The sequence below is a fragment of the Oncorhynchus mykiss genome, chromosome 8 (genome assembly GCF_057628025.1).
Source record: "Oncorhynchus mykiss isolate SJ-2025 chromosome 8, ASM5762802v1, whole genome shotgun sequence".
NCBI lineage: Eukaryota > Metazoa > Chordata > Actinopteri > Salmoniformes > Salmonidae > Oncorhynchus > Oncorhynchus mykiss.
In genome coordinates this window covers 19,633,587-19,653,724 of record NC_143029.1, presented here as the reverse complement: position 1 = coordinate 19,653,724, position 20,138 = coordinate 19,633,587, and the positions used below count along the sequence as shown (strand labels likewise).

Sequence of the window (20,138 nt, the reverse complement as noted above, 5' to 3'; positions counted from 1 at the left end):
TGTTTCTGGCCATTTTGAGCCTGTGTCACGTTCTGACCTTAGTTCCTTTGTTATGTCTTTGTTTTAGTATGGTCAGGGCGTGAGTTGGGTGGGTTGTCTATGTTCCGTTTTCTATGTTGTGTTTTTGAGTTTGGCCTGGCATGGTTCTCAATCAGAGGCAGGTGTCATTAGTTGTCTCTGTTTGTTTATTGTTCTGAGTTTAAATAAATATCACCATGAACACATACCACGCTGCATATTGGTCCGATCCTTGCTACTCCTCCTCAGAAGAGGAAGCCGTTACAGAAACACCCACCACCAAAGGACCAAGCAGCGTGGTGACGAGAGGCAGTGATACTTGGAGAACTGGACTTGGGAGGAGATTCTGGACGGCAAGGGACCCAGGGTACAGGCTGGAGAATATCGCCGCCCCAAGGCTGAGCTGGAGGCAGCGAAAGCGGAGAGGCGGCGGTATGAGGAGGCAGCACGGCAGCGTGGAAGCCCGAGAGGCAGCCTCAAAAATGTATAGTCAGGTAGTAGACCTGAGCCAACTCCCCTTGCTTACCGTGGCGGGCGTCGTACTGGTCAGGCACCGTGTTATGAGGTGGAGCACACGGTGTCCCCAGTTCGCGTGCTTAGCCCGGTGCGCTACATCACAGCTCCCCGAATCGGCTGGGCTAGAGTGGGCATCGAGCCAGGTGCCATGAAGCCGGCTCTGTGCATCTGGTCTCCAGTGCGTCTCCTCGGGCCGGGTTACATGGCACCAGCCCTATGCATGGTGTCCTCGGTTCGCCAGCACAGCCCAGTGTGGGCTATTCCACCTCGTCGCACTGGCCTGGCTACGGGGAGCATTCAGCCAGGAAGGGTTAGGCAGGCTCTGTGCTCGAGACTTCCAGTGCGCCTTCACGGTCCAGTCTATCCGGTGCCACCTCCACGCAACAGCCCTCCGGTGGCAGCCCCCGCACCAGGCTGTCTCTCCATCTCCTTCCTACAGGTGCTCCCGCCTGTCCGGAGCTGCCGGAATCTCCCGCCTGTCCAGCGCTGCCGGAATCTCCCGTCCATTCGGGACCCATTTCTAGGGTCCCCAGTCCGAGCTCGAAAGAGGCCACGGAGGCGGTTAAGGTGGTGGACAAAGACTATGGTGGAGTGGGGTCCACGTCCTGCGCCAGAGCCGCCACCGCGGACAGACACCCACCCAGACCCTTCCCTATAGGTTCAGGTTTTGCGGCTGGAGTCCGCACCTTTGGGGGGGGGGGGGCGGGGGGGGGTGTACTGTCACCTTCTGACCTTAGTTCCTTTGTTATGTCTTTGTTTTAGTATGGTCAGCGAGTGAGTTGGGTGGGTTGTCCATGTTCCGTTTTCTATGTTGTGTTTTGAGTTTGGCCTGGTATGGTTCTCAATCAGAGGCAGGTGTCGTTAGTTGTCTCTGATTGAGAATCATACTTAGGTAGCCTTTTCCCACTTGTGTTTCGTGGGTGTTTATTTTCTGTCTAGTGTGTTTTGTCACCTTACAGAACTGTTTCGGTTTCGTTTCTTTCTCTTTGTTATTTTGTTTAGTGTTCTGAGTTTAAATAAATATCATCATGAACACATACCACGCTGCGTATTGGTCCGATCCTTGCTACTCCTCCTCAGAAGAGGAAGAGGAAAGCCGTTACAGCCCGTAATCAAACCCACAAATGCTGATGCTCCAGATACTCAACTAGTCTGAAGAAGGCCAGTTTTTTTGCTTATTTAATTAGAACAACAGTTTTCAGCTGTGCTAACATAATTGCAAAATAGTTTTCTAATGATCAGTTAGCCTTTTAAAATGATAAACTTGGATTAGCTAACACAACGTGCCATTGGAACACAGGAGTGATGGTTGCTGATAATGGGCCTCTATACGCCTATGTAGATATTCCATTAAAAAACTGCTGTTTCCAGCTACAATAGTCATTTACAACATTAACAATGTCTACACTGTATTTCTGATCAATTTTATGTTATTTTAATGGACAAAAAATGTGCTTTTCTTTCAAAAACAATGACATTTCTAAGTGACCCCAAATTTTTTAACAGTAATGTATGTAAACAACAGCTGGTGCACGATATCTAAGGAAGTCTCAAGGTTTTGCTCGCCTGATGTAGAGTATCTCATGATAAGCTGTAATTTTTGTAGCTGTCTACGTACACCACAGACCGAGGCGGGCACTAAAACCGCACACAATGAGCTGTATTCCGCCATAAGCAAACAGGAAACGTTCATACAGAGGCAGCGCTCCTAGTGGCCGGGGACTTTAATGCAGAAAAACTTAAATCAGTTTTACTTAATTTCTATCATCATGTTAAAAGTGCAACCAGAGGGAAAATAATTCTATATCACCTTTACTCCACACACAGAGACGTGTATAAAGCTCTCCCTCGCCTTCCATTTAGCAAATCTGACCATAACTCTATCCTCCTGATTCCTGCTTACAAGCAAAAATTTAAGCAGGAAGCACAAGTGACTCAATCTATAAAAAGTGGTCAGATGAAGCAGATGCTAAACTACAGGACTGTTTTGTTAGCACAGGCTGGAATATGTTCCGGGATTTGTCCAATGGCATTGGTGAGTACACCACATCAGTCACTGGCTTTATCAATAAGTGCATCGAGGACGTTGTCCCCACCCCAACCAGAAGCCATGGATTACAGGTAACATTCGCACTGAGCTAAAGGGTAGAGCTGCCACTTTCAAGGTGTGGGACTCTAAACCGGACACTTATAAGAAATCCTGCTATGCCCTCCGATGAACATTAGAACAGGCAAAGCATCAATACAGGAATACGATTGAATCGTACTACATCTGCCCCGAATCTTGTCGGATGTGGCAGGGCTTGCAAACTACTACAGACAACAAAGGGAAGCACAGCCGAGAGCTGCCCAGTGACATAAACCTACCAGACGAGCTAAATAACTTATATGCTCGCTTCAAGGCAAGAAACACTGAAACATGCATGAGAGCATCAGCTGTTCCAGACGACTGTGAGAACTGTAAACAGGTCACAGGCCGCTGGACCGGACGGATTACCAGGACATGCTCGGAGTGCACGCATGTGCTGACCAACTGGCAAGTGTCTTCACTGACATTTTCAACCTCTCCATGTCTGAGTCTGTAATACCAACGTTTCAAGCAGACCACCATAGTGCCGTGCCCAAGAACACTAAGGTAACCTGCCTAAATGACTACCGACCCGTAGCACTCACGTCTTTAGCCATGAAATGCTTTGAAAGGCTGGTCATGGCTCACATCAACACCATTGTCCCAGAAACCCTAGACCCACTCCAATTTGCGTACCGCCCTAACAGATCCACAGATAATGCAATCTCTATTGCACTCCACACTGCTCTTTCCACCCTGGACAAAAGGAACACCTATGTGAGAATGCTATTCATTGACTAAAGCTCAGTGTTCAACACCGTAGTGCCCTCAAAGCTCATCAATAAACTAAGGACCCTGGGCCTAAACACCTCCCTCTGCAGCTGGATCCTGTACTTCCTGATGGGCCGCCCCCAGGTGGCAAGGGTAGGTAACAACACATCCGCCATGCTGATCCTCAACACAGTGGCCCCTCAGGGGTGTGTGCTCTGTCCCCTCCTGTACTCCCTGATCATTCATGACTGCACGGCCAGGCATGACTCCAACACCATCATTAAGTTTTCCGATGACACAACAGTGGTAGACTTGATCACCGACAACGACGAGACAGCCTATAGGGTGGACTCCGGATCAAATGGCCACCCAGACTATTTGCACCACCCCCCCACACACTTTTACACCTCTGCTACTCTCTGTTGTTATCATCTATGCATAGTCACTTTAATAACTCTACCTACATGTACATATCACCTCAACTAACTGGTGCCCCCGCACATTGACTCTGTACCAGTACCCCCCCTGTATATAATCTCGCTATTGTTATTTTACTGCTGCTCATAAATCACTTGTTACTTATATTTCTTACTCTTATTCCTATTTATTTTTTTATTTGTATATAGATATATATTTATTTTTTAAACTGAATTGTTGGTCAGGGGCTCATACGTAATCATACACCCGTTGTATTTGGAGTGTGTGACTAATAGCATTTGATTTGATTTTATCTATTTTCCCTTCAAAATTCACCAGAAACAACTATTTCACAGTAATTTCTTTAACACCTACAAGGGTGTTGATCTCAGAACCCATTGAGCCTGACCTCCTCAATATGCAACTCAAAGTTATGCATTCGTCGCCCAGTGTATACCTATTGATTCTTGAATACTTAAATGTGTGATCTTTGCTTATGCTTGATTGCTATTTAGATTATGACAGATAATCCTGCATTATTACAATGCTAATTGTTTATTGCAAATGGGCCCATAATTGATGACTATATGTTGTCAACTGAGTCACGTGGACTCATCAGACAAAGTAAACAACATACAATAGGAGTCTCCACTGACCAAAACTCTAATTTCATTGGCTGTGAAGCAGCATCCGTCCGTTTATATAATACTCAGAGAAAAGTCTAAGCGCTCGTAGAGCCTGAGACTGAAGGAGGTTGTGCATGGTTTGCTGAATATGATTAGGTGAGATTAAGCTTTTCATATGCATGATCTATATTACGCACCATCATTTCATAACCAATTGTTCAACAAGTCAACATGACTACAGTGTTTACTTATCTCTTTGTTTCCCTCAGCTGAAAGGATCCTGACCAGAGCTCAAAATCAGTGCTTAGTGTTTCCCAATGAAATAATTGGGATTAAGGTATTGATTGCAGAGAACAAATTAAAGAAACACGCAATATTTGAAGTGTTAAGGTGAGTATAAGTTTTAGGTTGATTGCATGGAGTCTGTCTATTCATACCACTTTTCATATTTTCAAAGGAGCAAGAATAAGAAAGATGACATTCCAACACTATTTTCTTTCTTTGTGACCTTTCAATCAAGAACCACATACAGTATGACTAGTTGATGCTACCCCAATTATGCTTCATTAACTTCTGTGATGTGAAATTGTTGTTGATACTAGTCATTTACAGAAGTAGTGGTTCAAGTTGCATGATTACATTTACATACTATGAATATATAGTATAAAAGTTTGATAAAAACTGTGTTTATTAAATGTGTAACTATTTCATGAAGATAGTAATAGCTTACTATTTATGTGGGAATGTGTTACCACAGCCATTTTTCACCCCAAGTGCATTGCCCTCATTTGTGTTATTTTTAGAAATAAACTGGATTTCGATGGGAAGCATAATCAGCAGGATGTGTTGTATTTTCAGAAGCCCAATAATCTGACTCAGAACAACGTTTTGGACTAGCAGTTCTGTGTTCCGTCTGTTACAGTAACAATATTCTTGCAAAACTTTAATTGAAAGTAAGTCCAGTTAATTTTGCAAACATAAATGTAGATGACAGATGAAAACGTGAAAAATGTTGAAAAACACATTTAAAGATGTGATCAAATTGTTCCTTGTCTCTAGGCCTAAAACACCAGGTGGAATGGACTTCTCAAATACTTCGAACCTCAACAGCACTGTGAAATCACAGACTCTTTTCTGCTACGAGTCTTTGAGTGGGTCGTGTGTGAGGTTTGCTCGACCCCTGAGCGTTCAGGTTCCGATGTTCACATCGATGGTGTTGGCCATACTGGTGACTGTTATTGGGAATCTTCTGGTCATCACCTCCATTGCACACTTCAAGCAGCTTCAAACCTCCGTAAACCAACTGCTCGTCTCCTTGGCTGTGTGTGACCTCCTTCTGGGAGTGTTTGTAATGCCGTGCAGTGCTGTGCGCTCTGTCCAGGGCTGTTGGTACCTAGGAGGGTTTCTGTGTAAGCTCCACACCAGCACTGATATTATGCTGAGCACATCCTCCATCTTCCATCTATCCTTCATCTCCATTGATCGTTACTTTGCTGTCTGCAGGCCACTGTCGTACAGACTGATCATCACCAATAACACTGTATTGATCATGATCACCACCAGTTGGCTGGTCCCTGCCATTTTTTCTTATGGAATGATCTTCCCTGAGATCAATCTTAAAGGCAGGGAGGATTTCTATGAAACACATGTCAAGTGCATTGGAGGCTGTCAGGTGTTCTTTAGTCCAGTGGCAGCTTTAGCAGCATCCTCCTTCAGTTTTTACATCCCAGGCATGATCTTGATTTGTATATATTCCAAGATATATTGGGTTGCCAGGGCTCAGGCCAGGTCCATTAAAGATTTATCTCGTCAGTTTAAAGAGGCAGACTCTGGACGTAGAGAGAGACGAGGGGCAAATATTCTGGCAATAGTAGTGGGAGTGTTTCTAATCTGCTGGAGTCCCTTTTCCTTGTGCCTCATCATTGACCCTTTCATAGAGTACTCCATCCCCCCGCTGTTGGGGGATACCCTGGTTTGGTTTGGATATTTGAACTCTGCTTTTAACCCTATTGTCTATGCTTTCTTTTACACTTGGTTCAGGAGGGCTTTAAAAATCATCATCAGTGGTCACATCTTTCACAGAGGTTCTTGTAGATTTAGATTGTATTCTGAGTAAAGTTTCAGTTGACATTGTATGATGTGTGTTCAAATAAATATATGAATTATTGTGGGATGTAACATGTGACAGTTATGCAACTAAAAGATAAAGCTTGAGTGAAAATGTAACACAGCTGCTTTTAACCTGTTTCATATAAAGCTGTTTGCCTGAAATAAATGTATTTCATTGCCTTTGATGTCTGTGCCTGTCACCTTGTTTAATAGTGTTCTTTGTCTCCTCCTAGTGGCTACTTGAGGTACACACCGCTGGAACAGTAATTCTGATCTTAGTGCTCATGACATCACTATTTTACAAAACTATCATACTGTAATGCTGTACATTACTTGAATATACACATATAATATAAACAGATGTTAATCATGTAACCTATTATAACTGGCTGATAGCTGGGAAAGGGGTGTGCCCAAAATATGTCCAATAGAGTATATAAACTCTGTCATTCTTCTAAGAAGACTGTGCTGGATTCAGCACCACTTACACACCTGCACCTGTGACTACAGTTGCAAGTGATCAGCTCTAACTTGAATGTCTTTTTGTTTTTGGCAATGGATATCTCATCTCATCAACATCTGGATCCTAAGATGTTCTGTTACCCAGAATCAAATGCCTCCTGCACCAGAGAAATCTTCAGTGAAGGGTTTCAAATTGCTTCATACTTTTTTTTTGTTTCTGTTATGCTGGTTACTATTCTAGGGAACGGTGTGGTCATTATCTCCGTTGCTCACATAAAACAGCTCCACACGCCAACTAACATACTTATAATGTCTTTGGCAGTTGCAGACCTACTAGTTGGAGTAACTGTGATGCCTTTTAGTACAATTAAGGCTGTGGAGGGCTGCTGGTACTTTGGAGATGCTTTTTGTTTCCTGCATTCTGATATGTTCCTCACATCTGTTTCAATTTTCCACCTGGTATTCATAGCCATAGATCGATATGAGTCTGTGTGCAGTCCACTTCGCTATTCCACCAAGATTACTATACCAATTGCATGGCTCATGGTTTTTGCCAGTTGGGCCGTTGCTGCATTGTACTCCTATGGCCAATTATATTCCAAAGCAAATGTAAGAGGACTGGATGAATTCATTGCATCTATATACTGCCTGGGAAGTTGTAATCTTTTCCTTAATGCTCTGTGGGGCGCCCTAGACACATTGATAGCCTTTTTCTTTCCGTGCTCTGTAATGGTGGGTTTGTATACCAAAATATTTTTGGTGGCAAAAAAACATATAAAAAAGATTGAAGACAGACAAAATAATTCCAATGAGGGAGGTAGAGGTGTGGTGTCTCAACGGTCAGAGCGGAAAGCAGCTAAAACTTTAGGCATTGTGGTGGGTGTTTTCATCTTTTGCTGGCTGCCTTTCTTTGTTAATTCCATAGTTGATCCATACACAAACTTTAGCACACCACCTATTCTCTTTGAGGTGTTTATCTGGCTGGGTTACTTTAATTCTACTGCAAATCCAATCATCTATGCACTGTTTTATCCTTGGTTTCGAAAATGTCTTAATCTCATTGTCACATTGAAAATATTCAATAGAAATTCTTCCTATATAAATGTATTTGCTACTACGTGATCTATTGTAAAGCTACATTAATATAATATACAACTATGTGTGAACAGTATGTAACTAACTTCATGCAAAAAAATGTAAATGTTTCATAATAGCCCTTTTTGGGGCGGCAGATGAATTGTCCAGTTACTGTAATTTACTTCTCACAAAAGGATTCATGTCAATACATGTACAGTATGTGGTTTAGTGGCAGTTTTAAAGAAAACATAAGCTATGACCTGTCCACCTTGGATAGTGTGTTCAATGAGGAAAATGAAGAGAAGCATTTGAGAAACCTCTTCTGAACAGTATACTGCTGTCGATATTTGCCTGGTCTTTTTCATTTAATCTTGTTTCATTTATAAATCCCTTCTTATTGTATTTTGAATGTAGCATAGGCCTACCTTAGAATAAAGCGTATAAAGTACATAAAATGTGTCTATGGATTTTATTTTTTTTGTACCTCAATCATCTTGTGTCTAATCATATAATGGCTAGAGTTGAACTAAACAACCACAGGTACCCGGCTTCCAGTCCCATTGTCTGAGCTAGACATTTTTATCAAAGATGATCTATTATAGTGAGAAGACAGCTACTCTAACGATGGAAGAGCATGTCCTCGAAGATGGAAGGAGGAGGCGAGATCAAGCCATTGAGAGGGCAAATATGCATATAAACAACAAGCACAACTTAGCTTTAGCCCCGCCGAGGCTGATTATAAAAGGATATTCCGATTGTTAGTGGAAATGGAAGTGAGGGCGCGTGACGTCACCTCCGTTTTTGGACGTTAACAAGGCGACACTACGTCTTAACTCCTCGTCCACATTTTCTGGATTGGTTGAACAGTGCAGAAAATAACCTCTCCTAACGTTTAAAAACACATCTTATCAAGACCAGAATGTGGGGGATCTAGTTTCAGGAGTTTTTTTTTTTTTTTAAATGCTTGGTGTGTTAGGTTATAAAGTTGTTGTTTTTTAAGTTACCGTAAGGCCATGTGCGTCCAATTATATATGTGCATTTGTAACAGCCAAACCATTATGAAACTTCTATTCGTTCAAATAAGCAAGACGTAACAAATTAGCAATCAATTACATTTGTGTTGACCAAATTCGACATTCTCATTGACCTACATGCACAAATTCCTCACTTCGTGGTCTTATTTTCGTGGAAAGATTTTGGGCGAAGTAAATCCACTCACTTCACCTCTTGCACTATGATTTGATCTTTGCTGTAAAGCGGCTTAGAGTGGATCATGTGACTAGAAAAACATGACAAACCGATCAGGAAGCAGAGTGTAGGCCGAGTAGACTGTCAAGACAGAACTCATTAAGGTAAACGAATATTTAGTGTTCCCCGAAATTTGCCATCAGCAATGTTTGGATATGCAAATGATTAGTAAATGTCGACAAGCGACAATTAAGCTGTAATTCATGCGACCTGAAAGGGATTTTAATGTTTACTGAAAGTTGTCAGCATTTGTGCAACTGGATATACAACAATGTATCTCTCTCTGTACGCTGCAGTATTTTCTTGATCTAAATGAACATGGCTACTTTACCATTCATGTTTTTAGCGTTTGATGAAATGTATATTATGACATACGAGTAGCAAATAGACACAGTGGGGAGGAGGCGTATTTTGACATACAACCAGTTATTCAGGCGTTCGTATTTCCACATTTTTCTGGTCTAGTTTTCCAGGTTGAGGGCGTTAGCTTGCCCTGCCTGTGCTCTCTTCCAATGCCTGTATCTGATTGGACGGCTGGCTGATGAACTTCAACTAACCTTTTGCAGACTGTACTCTTGTGTACATTCATGTGTTTCTCTTACTGATGGCCTATTATGTTCCTCAACATTCATGTTTTATTCACTATTTTATACAAACATAGGGGATTTTTCCCACTTTGGCAACAGCACGTATGTATGTCTATGGGAATGAAAGTTCATAATACATAAAGCAGGTGGGAGTGAATAGAAGTGAACTGAGGCAAGCCATGTGAGTGACTGACAACAATACTTGCAACATTTTATATTTCAAGGTATTGGGGAGACTCCCAATGTGTCAACGATGGCCTACCAGTACGGAAAAGTGCAGGACCCAAATGTGCTTACTCAGACGATAATCTCCAACATCCAAAAGATCGCACAACAAAGTAATTGATACACATGGACAAACTGTGCACACAACCACAACATGTAAATCAGTACAAACAAGTTGTGTTATATCCTCAGACTTTAGTAGGCCAATAGGCTACTACTACACATATCCTATGAGGCCTGGGGGTAGACTCAAATGTATTAATATATCTACATTATAATTTTTATTTTGAATGCATTTTCAAATGTAATGCTTTTCCTATTGAATGAACACACATATTGTTTTGTGTCACAATATGTGTGCCTTGTTTCTGCCAGCATCTGAAATACAGAGTATTGTGGATAAGTTGGGTACCCCACAAGATACAACTGAGCTCAGACAGCAGCTGTGAGTTCTGTTTTAATCAGAAAAGTCTCTTGTCTGTAACTTTTAAAGATGTTTTTACATGCAGGTATTTGTATTATAATGGAATATTATCTAAATTAGGCTTTTGACTTTTCAAATGTAGGCAGCAGAAACAACAGAATGTCAACCACCTTGCCAAAGAAACAGACCGAAGTGTGAAGCAATTTGGCTCTTTGCCTGTCACAACTGAACAGGTACTCAACACCTTTTTTTGTACAACAAGCAACAAAACGTATAGTAACTACTGTCATGTGCAATAGCAGACAGAACATTATTTACACAGTAATGTGAAAACAGCTAGGTGAACAGCACCTCAGTGTTCATTGGTCACATATGTTAGGTGGGCTGGCCTGTGTTGTCCAAGCTGGTCCTAGGATGACCTGTTCCTGAGTCTCAAGTCTCAATCAACACAACTTGTCACAAAAAAATAATTGCACTTGTAGTAGTGCCCTCCGTTCACCTTTTATGAATGCATTTGTCATTAAAAGGGACAATCAGCAGTTGCTACATCCATTTTTGGACTTAACGTATCCATTGGTTCTTGAAGAATATTACTTATACATTCCTCCATGAAAGATGATCTATAAGCTTGTTTTATTCCAATGTTTGTAAACAAAGTAAATGTAAACACACACTGTATAGCATTAAAAAAACATGGTTAAAACTATCATTTTTATATCATGGATGGTCAGTCCTTGCATCCATATCTGTCTTTTAATTTGAGAGTGGTTACATTTCCCCAGTCCCATCCCCCGCGTTAGGCCCAAACAGTGTTGGGGAGTATGCTTGTTTTTGTTTTAACTGCTGATTGCCGCTTTGTATTTCCGTCTTTTATCTTAGCCAACTTTCAACAAACTTACCCTGCATTCTCAATGTTTTACATTTATGAGAATATAAATTGGATAACAATTTATTTTCAAAAGAATGTCATTTAAAAAATATATATTTCTACTTTGTCATTACATGGTGTGCTGATACTGTATAATAGGAAACGATAAGGTACTGTGTTTTATCAGAGTGGCTGCAGTTCTGATTTCTCTGGAACCCGCTGCCGTGGGTTTCCCTCCTTTACTCACTGCTCTAGGCCTACTTGTTTGGCTGCCTGGAGAACAGGCTACTCTGGTGAATTTCAGTGATGAATGGTGCTCATTTAATAAAATATTAAAGCTGAAAATGACAATGATTACATTCTACATAACAGAACCAAATATAATAGTATAAGCAGTGGTCTGGTACCAACCAGTCGATCACCAAACATTTCTGTAGAAAAGCCAATGATAAAGCCTTGGAGGGGGTGGGGGGGGGGGTAGAGAACGATATCTCACTGGGAACAATCCAACTCCGAATTCCAAGTCAGAAACTCGGGCATCTTTCTAAAGCTCAGACTTTCCGACCTGAAGACAACTGATATCATGAGTTCCCAGATGCAGCTACCATCAGTCCGGTAAAATAAAAAAGCAAATTATTTCAATTTATGGTCCACAGTGCCTTGCAAGTGCTACATTAGCACATCTATTTTGTTATAAAAGTTTGAGTTTTGAAATCTAATATGGTCTGAGAATAACAATATTGGCAGGACAGGCATATAGCCAAAATGCTGTGATAATGTACTAGGAAATGTATTAGGTCTAGAACTGTTTTATATTAGGTTCATGTCAAATGTTTTTAGTCATGTTTAAAAATCAATCTGAGCGGTCTCTGCTTGCTTTTTGACTGGGAAAGTGATCTTGACTCTGAAAAGGTTGGTGACCACTGCTGTATATAATTCAAAACAACACTGTACTGTGCAACACTTCATATTCCCATGAAATTGTGATTGAGATCAAATGTTTGGCATGCAGATGCTACATGGCCGTTTCACCGGTAAAACTTGAAGAATTATCATTCACGATTGACAGTGAGAAATGTGAAGAGAGGGTGACCTCAAATGTTTGCGTAAAGAACAGATAAAGAAAAGTTTGCGCAGAACGTGTTTCGAATCTTTAGCTCTGGGGAAGAAGGTTCCAGGGGGGCGGGGGGGTTACTTTTGGATCCGCCTTTATTTATATATACTGCTGGTGCACTATTCGTAAACACATTGACTTTATTTCCTGTTTTCGTAGTTGTGCCTTCTCGTTCAAGGAAGGCCCAAGGCACACTGCATGAACATTTTTCCTGACAGCAGAAATCCAACAGTTTGAAGGAATTTCTGTTTGTGTGTGGTAAAGAAAGCAATTATTGCATTCTTGTAGAGCTTATAAGGAAAGGTTGGAATGCACGCCATGGCAGGAATAAAACAATTCTTACAAACATCCACATTTTCAGTTTTTCAATACTGTCCTGGATGTTTAATTTAGACAATGGAAAGACAAATGATGGGTTTAATTGCAAACACATTCTAGTTGTATTACTTGCTAACGAAAATATATATAAATATTTTTCATATAAGTCTCACAATGAGTTGTTAGTATTTCACTTCTGCTTATGTAAAGTAGGACATGAGGGCCTGAGACGGAAGTCCTAAGAATAATTCTCTATCGGTTGAGATTAAAGAGTGATGCTATGGCACAGTATCATGAACACTCTATGTGATGTTAACTCATTTGTTTACATATACCTCTCTTCTAGCGCCAGAGAAAGATCCAGAAAGACCGATTTATCAATGACTTCTCCAATGCACTGGCCAATTTCCAAAAGACACAGAGGCAGGCTGCTCAGAAAGAGAAGGCGTTTGTTGCCAGAGTCCGTGCTGAGTCCAGAGTGTCGGTTAGTAATCATCAGAAATGTACACAAACTTTACTAGGTACAGACCAGAGGCGGCTGGTTGGAGGAACTATAGGAAGACAAGCTAATTTTAATGGCTGGAATGGAATTAATGGAACTGATTCAAACGTGGTTTCCATATGTTTGAAACGTTTCATACTGTTCCACAAATTCTATTCCGGCCATTAGAAGGAGCCCATCCTCATATAGCTCCTCCCACCAGCCTCCACTGGTACAGACCACACCTTCAACATTAACGTTTTTGTTTAATGCAGGAAAAGGTTTAAAGGTACTGGATGGGGGTGTGTGTGTGTATATGTTACTTTACAGCCTTAATCGAAAATGGATACAAAAAAAAATCTTTGTCAATCTACACACAATAAATACCCCATAATGACAAAGCGAAAACAGTTTTTTTTACATTTTTGAAAATGTATTAAAAATGAAAAACTGATACCTTATTTACATAAGTATTCAGACCCTTTCCAATGAGACTCAAAATTGAGCTCCTGTGCATCCTGTTTCCATTGATCATCCTTAAATGTTTCTACAATGTGATTGGAGTCCACCTGTGGTAAATTCAATTGATTGGGCATTTTTTGGAAAGGCACATACCTGTCTATATAAGGTCCCACGGTTGACAGTACATGTCAGAGCAGAAACCAAGCCATGAGGTCAAAGGAATTGTCTGTAGAGCTCCAATATAGGATTGTGTCGAGGCACAGATCTAGGGAAGGGTATCAAAAGATTTCTGCAGCATTTAAGGTCCCCAGGAACACAGTGGCCTCCATTCTTAAATGGAAGAAGTTTGGAACAATGAAGACAAAACAAAATGTGGGAAAAAGTCAAGGGGTCTGAATACTTTTCAAATGCACTGTGTATATACACATTTAGTTACATTACAGCCTTATTCTAAAATGTATTATATCAGTTTTTTTCTTCATCAATGTAAATGTGATATTTCAGTTTATATTTTTAATACATTTCCAAAAATGTCTAAAAAGCTGTCTTTGCTTTGTCATTGTGAGGTATTGTGTGGAGATTGAGGATTATATATATATATACACACACACATTCATACGTATTTAATATATATATATATATATATGTGGACACCCCTTCAAATTAGTGGATTCAGCTGTTTCAGCCACACCCGTTGCTGACAGGTGTGTATATAATCAAGCACACACAGCCATGCAATCTACATAGACAAGCATTGGCAGTAGAATGGCCTTACTGAAGAGCTCAGTGATTTTCAACATGGCACAGTCATAGGATGCAAGCTTTCCAACAAATCAGTTTGTCAAATTTTCGCCCTGCTAGAGCTGCCCCGGTTAACTGTAAGTGCTGTTATTGTGAAGTGGAATCGTCTAGGAGCAACAAGAGCTCAGCCGCAAAGTGGTAGGCCACACAAGCTCACAGAATGGGACCGCAGAGTTTTAAATCATCTGTTCTCGGTTGCAACACTCCGAGTTACAAACTGCCTCTGGAACAACATCAGCACAAGAACTGTTCGGCGGGAGCTTCATGAAATGGGTTTCCATGGCCGAGTAGCCGTACACAAGCCTAAGATCACCATGCGCAATGCCAAGCGTCAGCTGGAGTGGTGTAAAGCTTGCCTACTCTGGAGCGGTGGAAACTAGTTCTCTGGAGTGATGAATCACGATTCACCATCTGGCAGTCCAATGGAAGAATCTGGGTTTGGCGGATGCCAGGAGAACGCTACCTACCAGAATGCATAGTGCCAACTGTAAAGTTTGGCGGAGGAGGAATAATGGCCTGGGGCTGTTTTTCATGGTTCGGGCTAGTCCCCTTAGTTCTAGTGAAGGGAAATCTTAACGCTACAGCATACTGACATTCTAGATGATTCCGTGATTTCAAATTTGGGGAAGACCCTTTCCTGTTTCTCACGTGACAATGCCCCCATGCACAAAGCGAGGTCCATACAGAAATGATTTGTCGATATGTGTTGAAGATCTTGACTGTCCTGCACATAGCCCTGACCTCAACCCCATCGAACACCTTTGGGATCAATTGGAACAGCGACTGTTAGCCAAGCCTAAACGCCCAACAAGCAAATTCCCACAGCAATACTCCAACATCTAGTGGAAAGTCTGTTATAGCAGTAAAGGGGGGACCAACTCCATATTAATGCCCATGATTTTGGAATGCGATGTTTGATGAGCAGGTGTCCACATACTTTTGGTCATGTAGTGTATATACAGCCGTTGATTGGTGATAGGAGGAGTAGTCTTATTTGGTTGTCGAGAGGGGAGGAAATTTAAATGTTTCAAGTGTGGTCTTTCCTCCCAAACTGTAGTCACTTTACACATAAAGCCATAAATTAGAGAGCATCAGACTGACTGTTCTGTCCACCCTCAGGGTGGCTATCCTGATGACAGCTTTGGAGGAAATGGAAACGTCTTTGAAAGGTCAGAGTTCAGCATTTCAGTGGTCTCGTGCTTTTTGAGTGAAATAGTACACAGACATGCTGCACTAAACATACTGTGCAAGCTGTTTAAATACATCCCAATGTCTGTTGCCACATAAAACTGCATGCCGACAACAGAGGAAGGAACCACTGTAGACACTCATATTTAATGGATTTACCCAGAGTTCATAATCCTGATTCCTCTATTATTGCCTACAGTTGTGGAGAATGTAAACATCCTCTGTTACAGTTAAGATATTTTTTATTTGGTCTATTGGGGTTTAGCTCTTTTTTCTTTTTAAATGTCCTGACCTTTTGTTCTACTATGAATCGCTTAACCATTAAATGAATATTCACATACAAAACCCACAGTTGACTATTCTCTAACTGCTAGTTTATCTAAACATCCACTTTAGTGTTAACATGTCAGTCTTTATAGGCCCATCAGGCCCATCTCTCTCTAGCCCAGACAGACATAGTGGGAGGTGAGTGTTTGCTTTGGGTGGTTCACCACGTCTTCCCCATGTCTGACTCTACAGTGGGGGGCAGGCCCAGGTCCAGTCACAGTCCCAGGAGGTGGCCATCACTGAAGAGGACCTGCAGCTCATCCAGGAGAGAGAGACTTCCATCAGACAGCTAGAGGTGACAGCACTCCTATTACTCACTATTAGTGAACAAGATTCAGGGTTAAATTCTGATTTTGCTGGATGTCTTTCATTCCTTTAAATTATCTTATACCATAAGTCATACAGTAATCATAGCTTATTTGGGCCGATGGCTATTTTATTTGCCCCCCTATGTTTTCAGATAATTATTTTTTGACATAATGGACTGTAAAAACACCCTAAAATCAGCTCCAAGTGATTTTAATTTCAGAAATCAAATCAAATGTTATGTCACATGCTCCGAATATAACAGGTGTAAACCTTACCGTGGAATGTTTACTTACAAGCCCTAGAGTTAAGAAAATATTTACTAAAGTACAAATATTAAATAAATTCAAAAAGTAACACAAGAAAATTACATTACGAGGCTATAAACAGGGGGTACCGGTACAGGTTAGTTGAGGTAATTTGTATAGTTAAGATAATGTTTTTTTTATTAGATGATAAACAGCGAGTAGCAGCAGTTTAAAAACAAAGGGCGTGGGGGTCAATATAAATATTCCAGGTGGACATTTTATTAATTGTTCAGCAGTCTTATGGCTTGGGGGTAGCAGCTGTTAAGGAGCCTTTTGGTCCTAGACTTGGCGCTCTGGGACCTCTTGCCTTGCGGTAGCATAGAGAACAATCTCTGAATTGGGTGACTGGAGTCTTTGACCATTTTATGGGCCTTCCTCTGACACCGCCTTGTATATAGGTCCTGGATGTCCTTGGCCCCAGTGATGTACTGGGCTGTACGCACTACACTCTGTAGTGCCTTACGGTCAGATGCCAAGCAGTTGCCATACCAGGCATTGATGCAAATGGTCAGGATGCTCTTGATGGTGCAGCTGTAGTACTTTTGAGAATCTGGGGACCCATGCCAAATCTTTTCAATCTCCTGAGGGGGGAAAGGTGTTGTTATGCCCTCTTCACAACTGTCTTGGTGTGTTTGGACCATGATAGTTTGTTGGTGATGTGGACACCAAGGAACTTGAATCTCTCGACCCGCTCCACTACAGCCCTGTTGATGTTAATGGGGGCCTGTTTGGCCCTCCTTTTCAAATAGTCCACGAACAGCTCATTTGTCTTGCTCACATTGAGGGAGAAGTTGTTGTCCTTTCACCACACTGCCAGGTCTCTGACCTCCCTATAGGCCCATCGTTGTCGTTGATCAGGCCTATCACTGTTGTGTCATCAGCGAACTTAATGATGGGGTTGGAGTCGTGCTTGGCCATGCAGTCGTGGGTAAACAGGGAGTACAGGAAGGGACTAAGCATGCACCCCTGAGGGGCCCCAGTGTTGAGGATTAGCATTTCTAAATCTGTTCCCAAGTATTCCCACACATAATAAAGAGACACGTGAACTTATACCAATGCAAGCGAGGTTTGAAATTATTATGTTTTAGTGAAATATTGGGCTTCTTGCTGTCAATTTGCAGTTTACAAATTACTTGTAATTATGTTCTGGCCCCCCGACCATCCTCTCAAGAAAAAATTGGCCCGCGGCTGAATCTAGTTGATGATCCCTGCCTTATGCTATCCTGCAAATCACACTTACATAATGGATTTATATCCAGTCCATTTCATTTGTGGTGATGTCTGTTTATTCAATGCTTGTTTTCTCTTTTTTTAGTCTGATATTACAGACATAAATGAAATATTTAAGGACTTGGGCATGATGGTCCATGAGCAAGGGGATGTGATCGGTAAGCATACATTCAGTCATTTACTCCTCTAAACTTCTGACTGTTAGAAACTTTTCCACTTTCAAAACATTGACAGCATACGCCTACAGGGATCAAATACTGCATGTTTAGGAGTCTTTATGGAGAACAGTCTAATGAGTGTTCTGGGAAAAGAGGTTGACAAACAGCTATGCTAGCTAGACACACACGATTATGTCCCACAGTTAAAACCGAAGGGATGTTAACGTGATAATGACATCATTTGAGAGGCTAGTCATCGTCATGGTGTAAGTCAAAGGTTCTAACTTTTTCAGCAACATTTTCAAGAAAATATTCAACCAAAAACTGAACCTCTGGGAGAGAATGACCCTTTCACTGTGCATTTATACCCCTAGACAGTATAGAGGCCAATGTGGAAACTGCTGACCTTCATGTTCAGAATGCCACCCAGCAGTTAGCACAGGCTGCAGACTATCAGGTAGGTAACATAAGAATCATTATTTTGAGGGTGAATAAATCAGAATGCTTTTTCTGTATATTTTACAATACAATTTTCTTATAACGTTAAGTGTTTCTTTTGCCCCTTTCAGCGCAAATCTAGGAAGAAGATCTGCATTCTCATTGTCGTTCTGGCGGTTCTTGCTGTTGTCATTGGTTTAATCATCTGGGCATCAGTCAAAGGATGATGATGCTTTTCATATACTCTTTGGTCCTGGCATTTTATTGATTATTTAGGACTAAGTTTGAGTTACAAATCTCATGGCCATAATACTATAGTAAGAAGAATACACACAGCATAAACCTGGAATAGGCTTGTGTGATACAGTACCTGCTAATTATTATGGACTGGAGCCTAGTCTATGCACCAGAGGCCAAGAATTGTGCAATGCTAAGTAATATCTTGCATCACTTTTGCTGTCAAGTTCCTCAGTGCTGGCTTATTCTTCTCTTCAAGCCTTTATTTTCTATGAAGCAATTTATGCATTTTTATTTAATCTCACAAAGATTCTCACTGTATAAATAAATATGTACAGTGCCTTCAGAAAGTTTTTTCTCACCCACCTACACACCATATCTAGTAATGACAAAGTGAAAACATGATTTTGACAATGAAATGCTGAAATATCACATTTTCACAAGTATTCACACCCCTTAATCAATACATATTTTGAATGACCTTTGGCAGCGATTACAGCTGTGAGTCTTTATGGGTAAGTCTCTAAGAGCTCTGCACACCTGGATTGTGCAATATTTGCAAATTATTATTTTTACAATTCTTCAAGCTCTGTCAAGTTGGTTGGTGATCATTGCTAGACAGCCATTTTCTTGCCATAGACAACTTAATTGACAACTGCAACTAGGCCACTCAGGAACATTCAATGTCCTAGTGTCTGTTGGAAAGCAGACTGAACCAGGTTTCCTCTAGGATTTTGCCTGTGCTTAGCTCCATTCTGATGTATTTTTATCCTTAACTCTGTATTCCTTGCCGATGATGAGCATAACATGATGCAACGTTTTCTGCAGTTTTACTTTAGTGCCTTATTGCAAACATGATGCAAGTCTTGGAATATTTGTATTCTGTACAGGATTCCTTCATTGAGGTTAGTATTTTGGAGTAACTACAATGTTGTTGATCCATCTTCAGTTTTCTCCTGCCACAGCCATTAAACTCTATAACAGTTTTAAAGTCACCATTGGCTCCATGGTGAAATCTCTGAGCGGTTTCTTTCCTCTCTGACACCTGTATCTTTGTAGTGACTGGGTGTATTGCAACACCATCCCAAAGTATAATTAATAAAATCACCATGCTCAAAGAGATATTCAATGTCTGCTTTTTATTTTTACCCATCTACCAAAAAGTTAAGAGTGAACTTTTAGTCCAACTCAGGAGGTGCGCACACCACTCACCTCTTCCGAGTATATTACCCGTTAATGTTCAGTCTCTGGATATTAAGGTTGACGAACTCAGGGCAAGGATTTCCTTCCAGAGAAACATCAGGGATTGTAACATACTCTGTTTCACGGAAACATGGCTCTTGGGATAAACTGA

At 41.2% G+C, this 20,138-nt stretch overlaps 3 protein-coding genes across 3 annotated transcripts; all 3 read left to right on the top strand.

Moving 5' to 3' along the window:
* Positions 1-4,456: 4,456 nt before the first annotated feature.
* LOC110529544 (trace amine-associated receptor 1) lies at positions 4,457-8,519 on the top strand. Its single transcript, XM_021611801.3, has 4 exons — positions 4,457-4,572; positions 4,686-4,806; positions 5,275-5,369; positions 5,476-8,519. The coding sequence occupies exon 4, from the start codon at positions 5,495-5,497 to the stop codon at positions 6,530-6,532; it is 1,038 nt and encodes a 345-aa protein (XP_021467476.3). The 5' UTR covers positions 4,457-4,572; positions 4,686-4,806; positions 5,275-5,369; positions 5,476-5,494; the 3' UTR covers positions 6,533-8,519.
* Positions 7,081-8,519, top strand: LOC110529545 (trace amine-associated receptor 13c-like). The gene has a single exon (XM_021611802.3). The coding sequence runs from the start codon at positions 7,081-7,083 to the stop codon at positions 8,107-8,109; it is 1,029 nt and encodes a 342-aa protein (XP_021467477.3). The 3' UTR covers positions 8,110-8,519.
* A 156-nt stretch (positions 8,520-8,675) lies between these two features.
* LOC110529543 (syntaxin-7) lies at positions 8,676-19,906 on the top strand. The gene is made up of 10 exons (XM_021611800.3): positions 8,676-9,416; positions 10,124-10,237; positions 10,500-10,569; positions 10,691-10,781; positions 13,195-13,332; positions 15,712-15,761; positions 16,300-16,402; positions 18,037-18,109; positions 18,484-18,566; positions 18,679-19,906. Exons 2-10 carry the CDS (start codon positions 10,153-10,155, stop codon positions 18,772-18,774), a joined length of 789 nt encoding a protein of 262 aa, XP_021467475.3. The 5' UTR covers positions 8,676-9,416; positions 10,124-10,152; the 3' UTR covers positions 18,775-19,906.
* Positions 19,907-20,138: the final 232 nt, after the last annotated feature.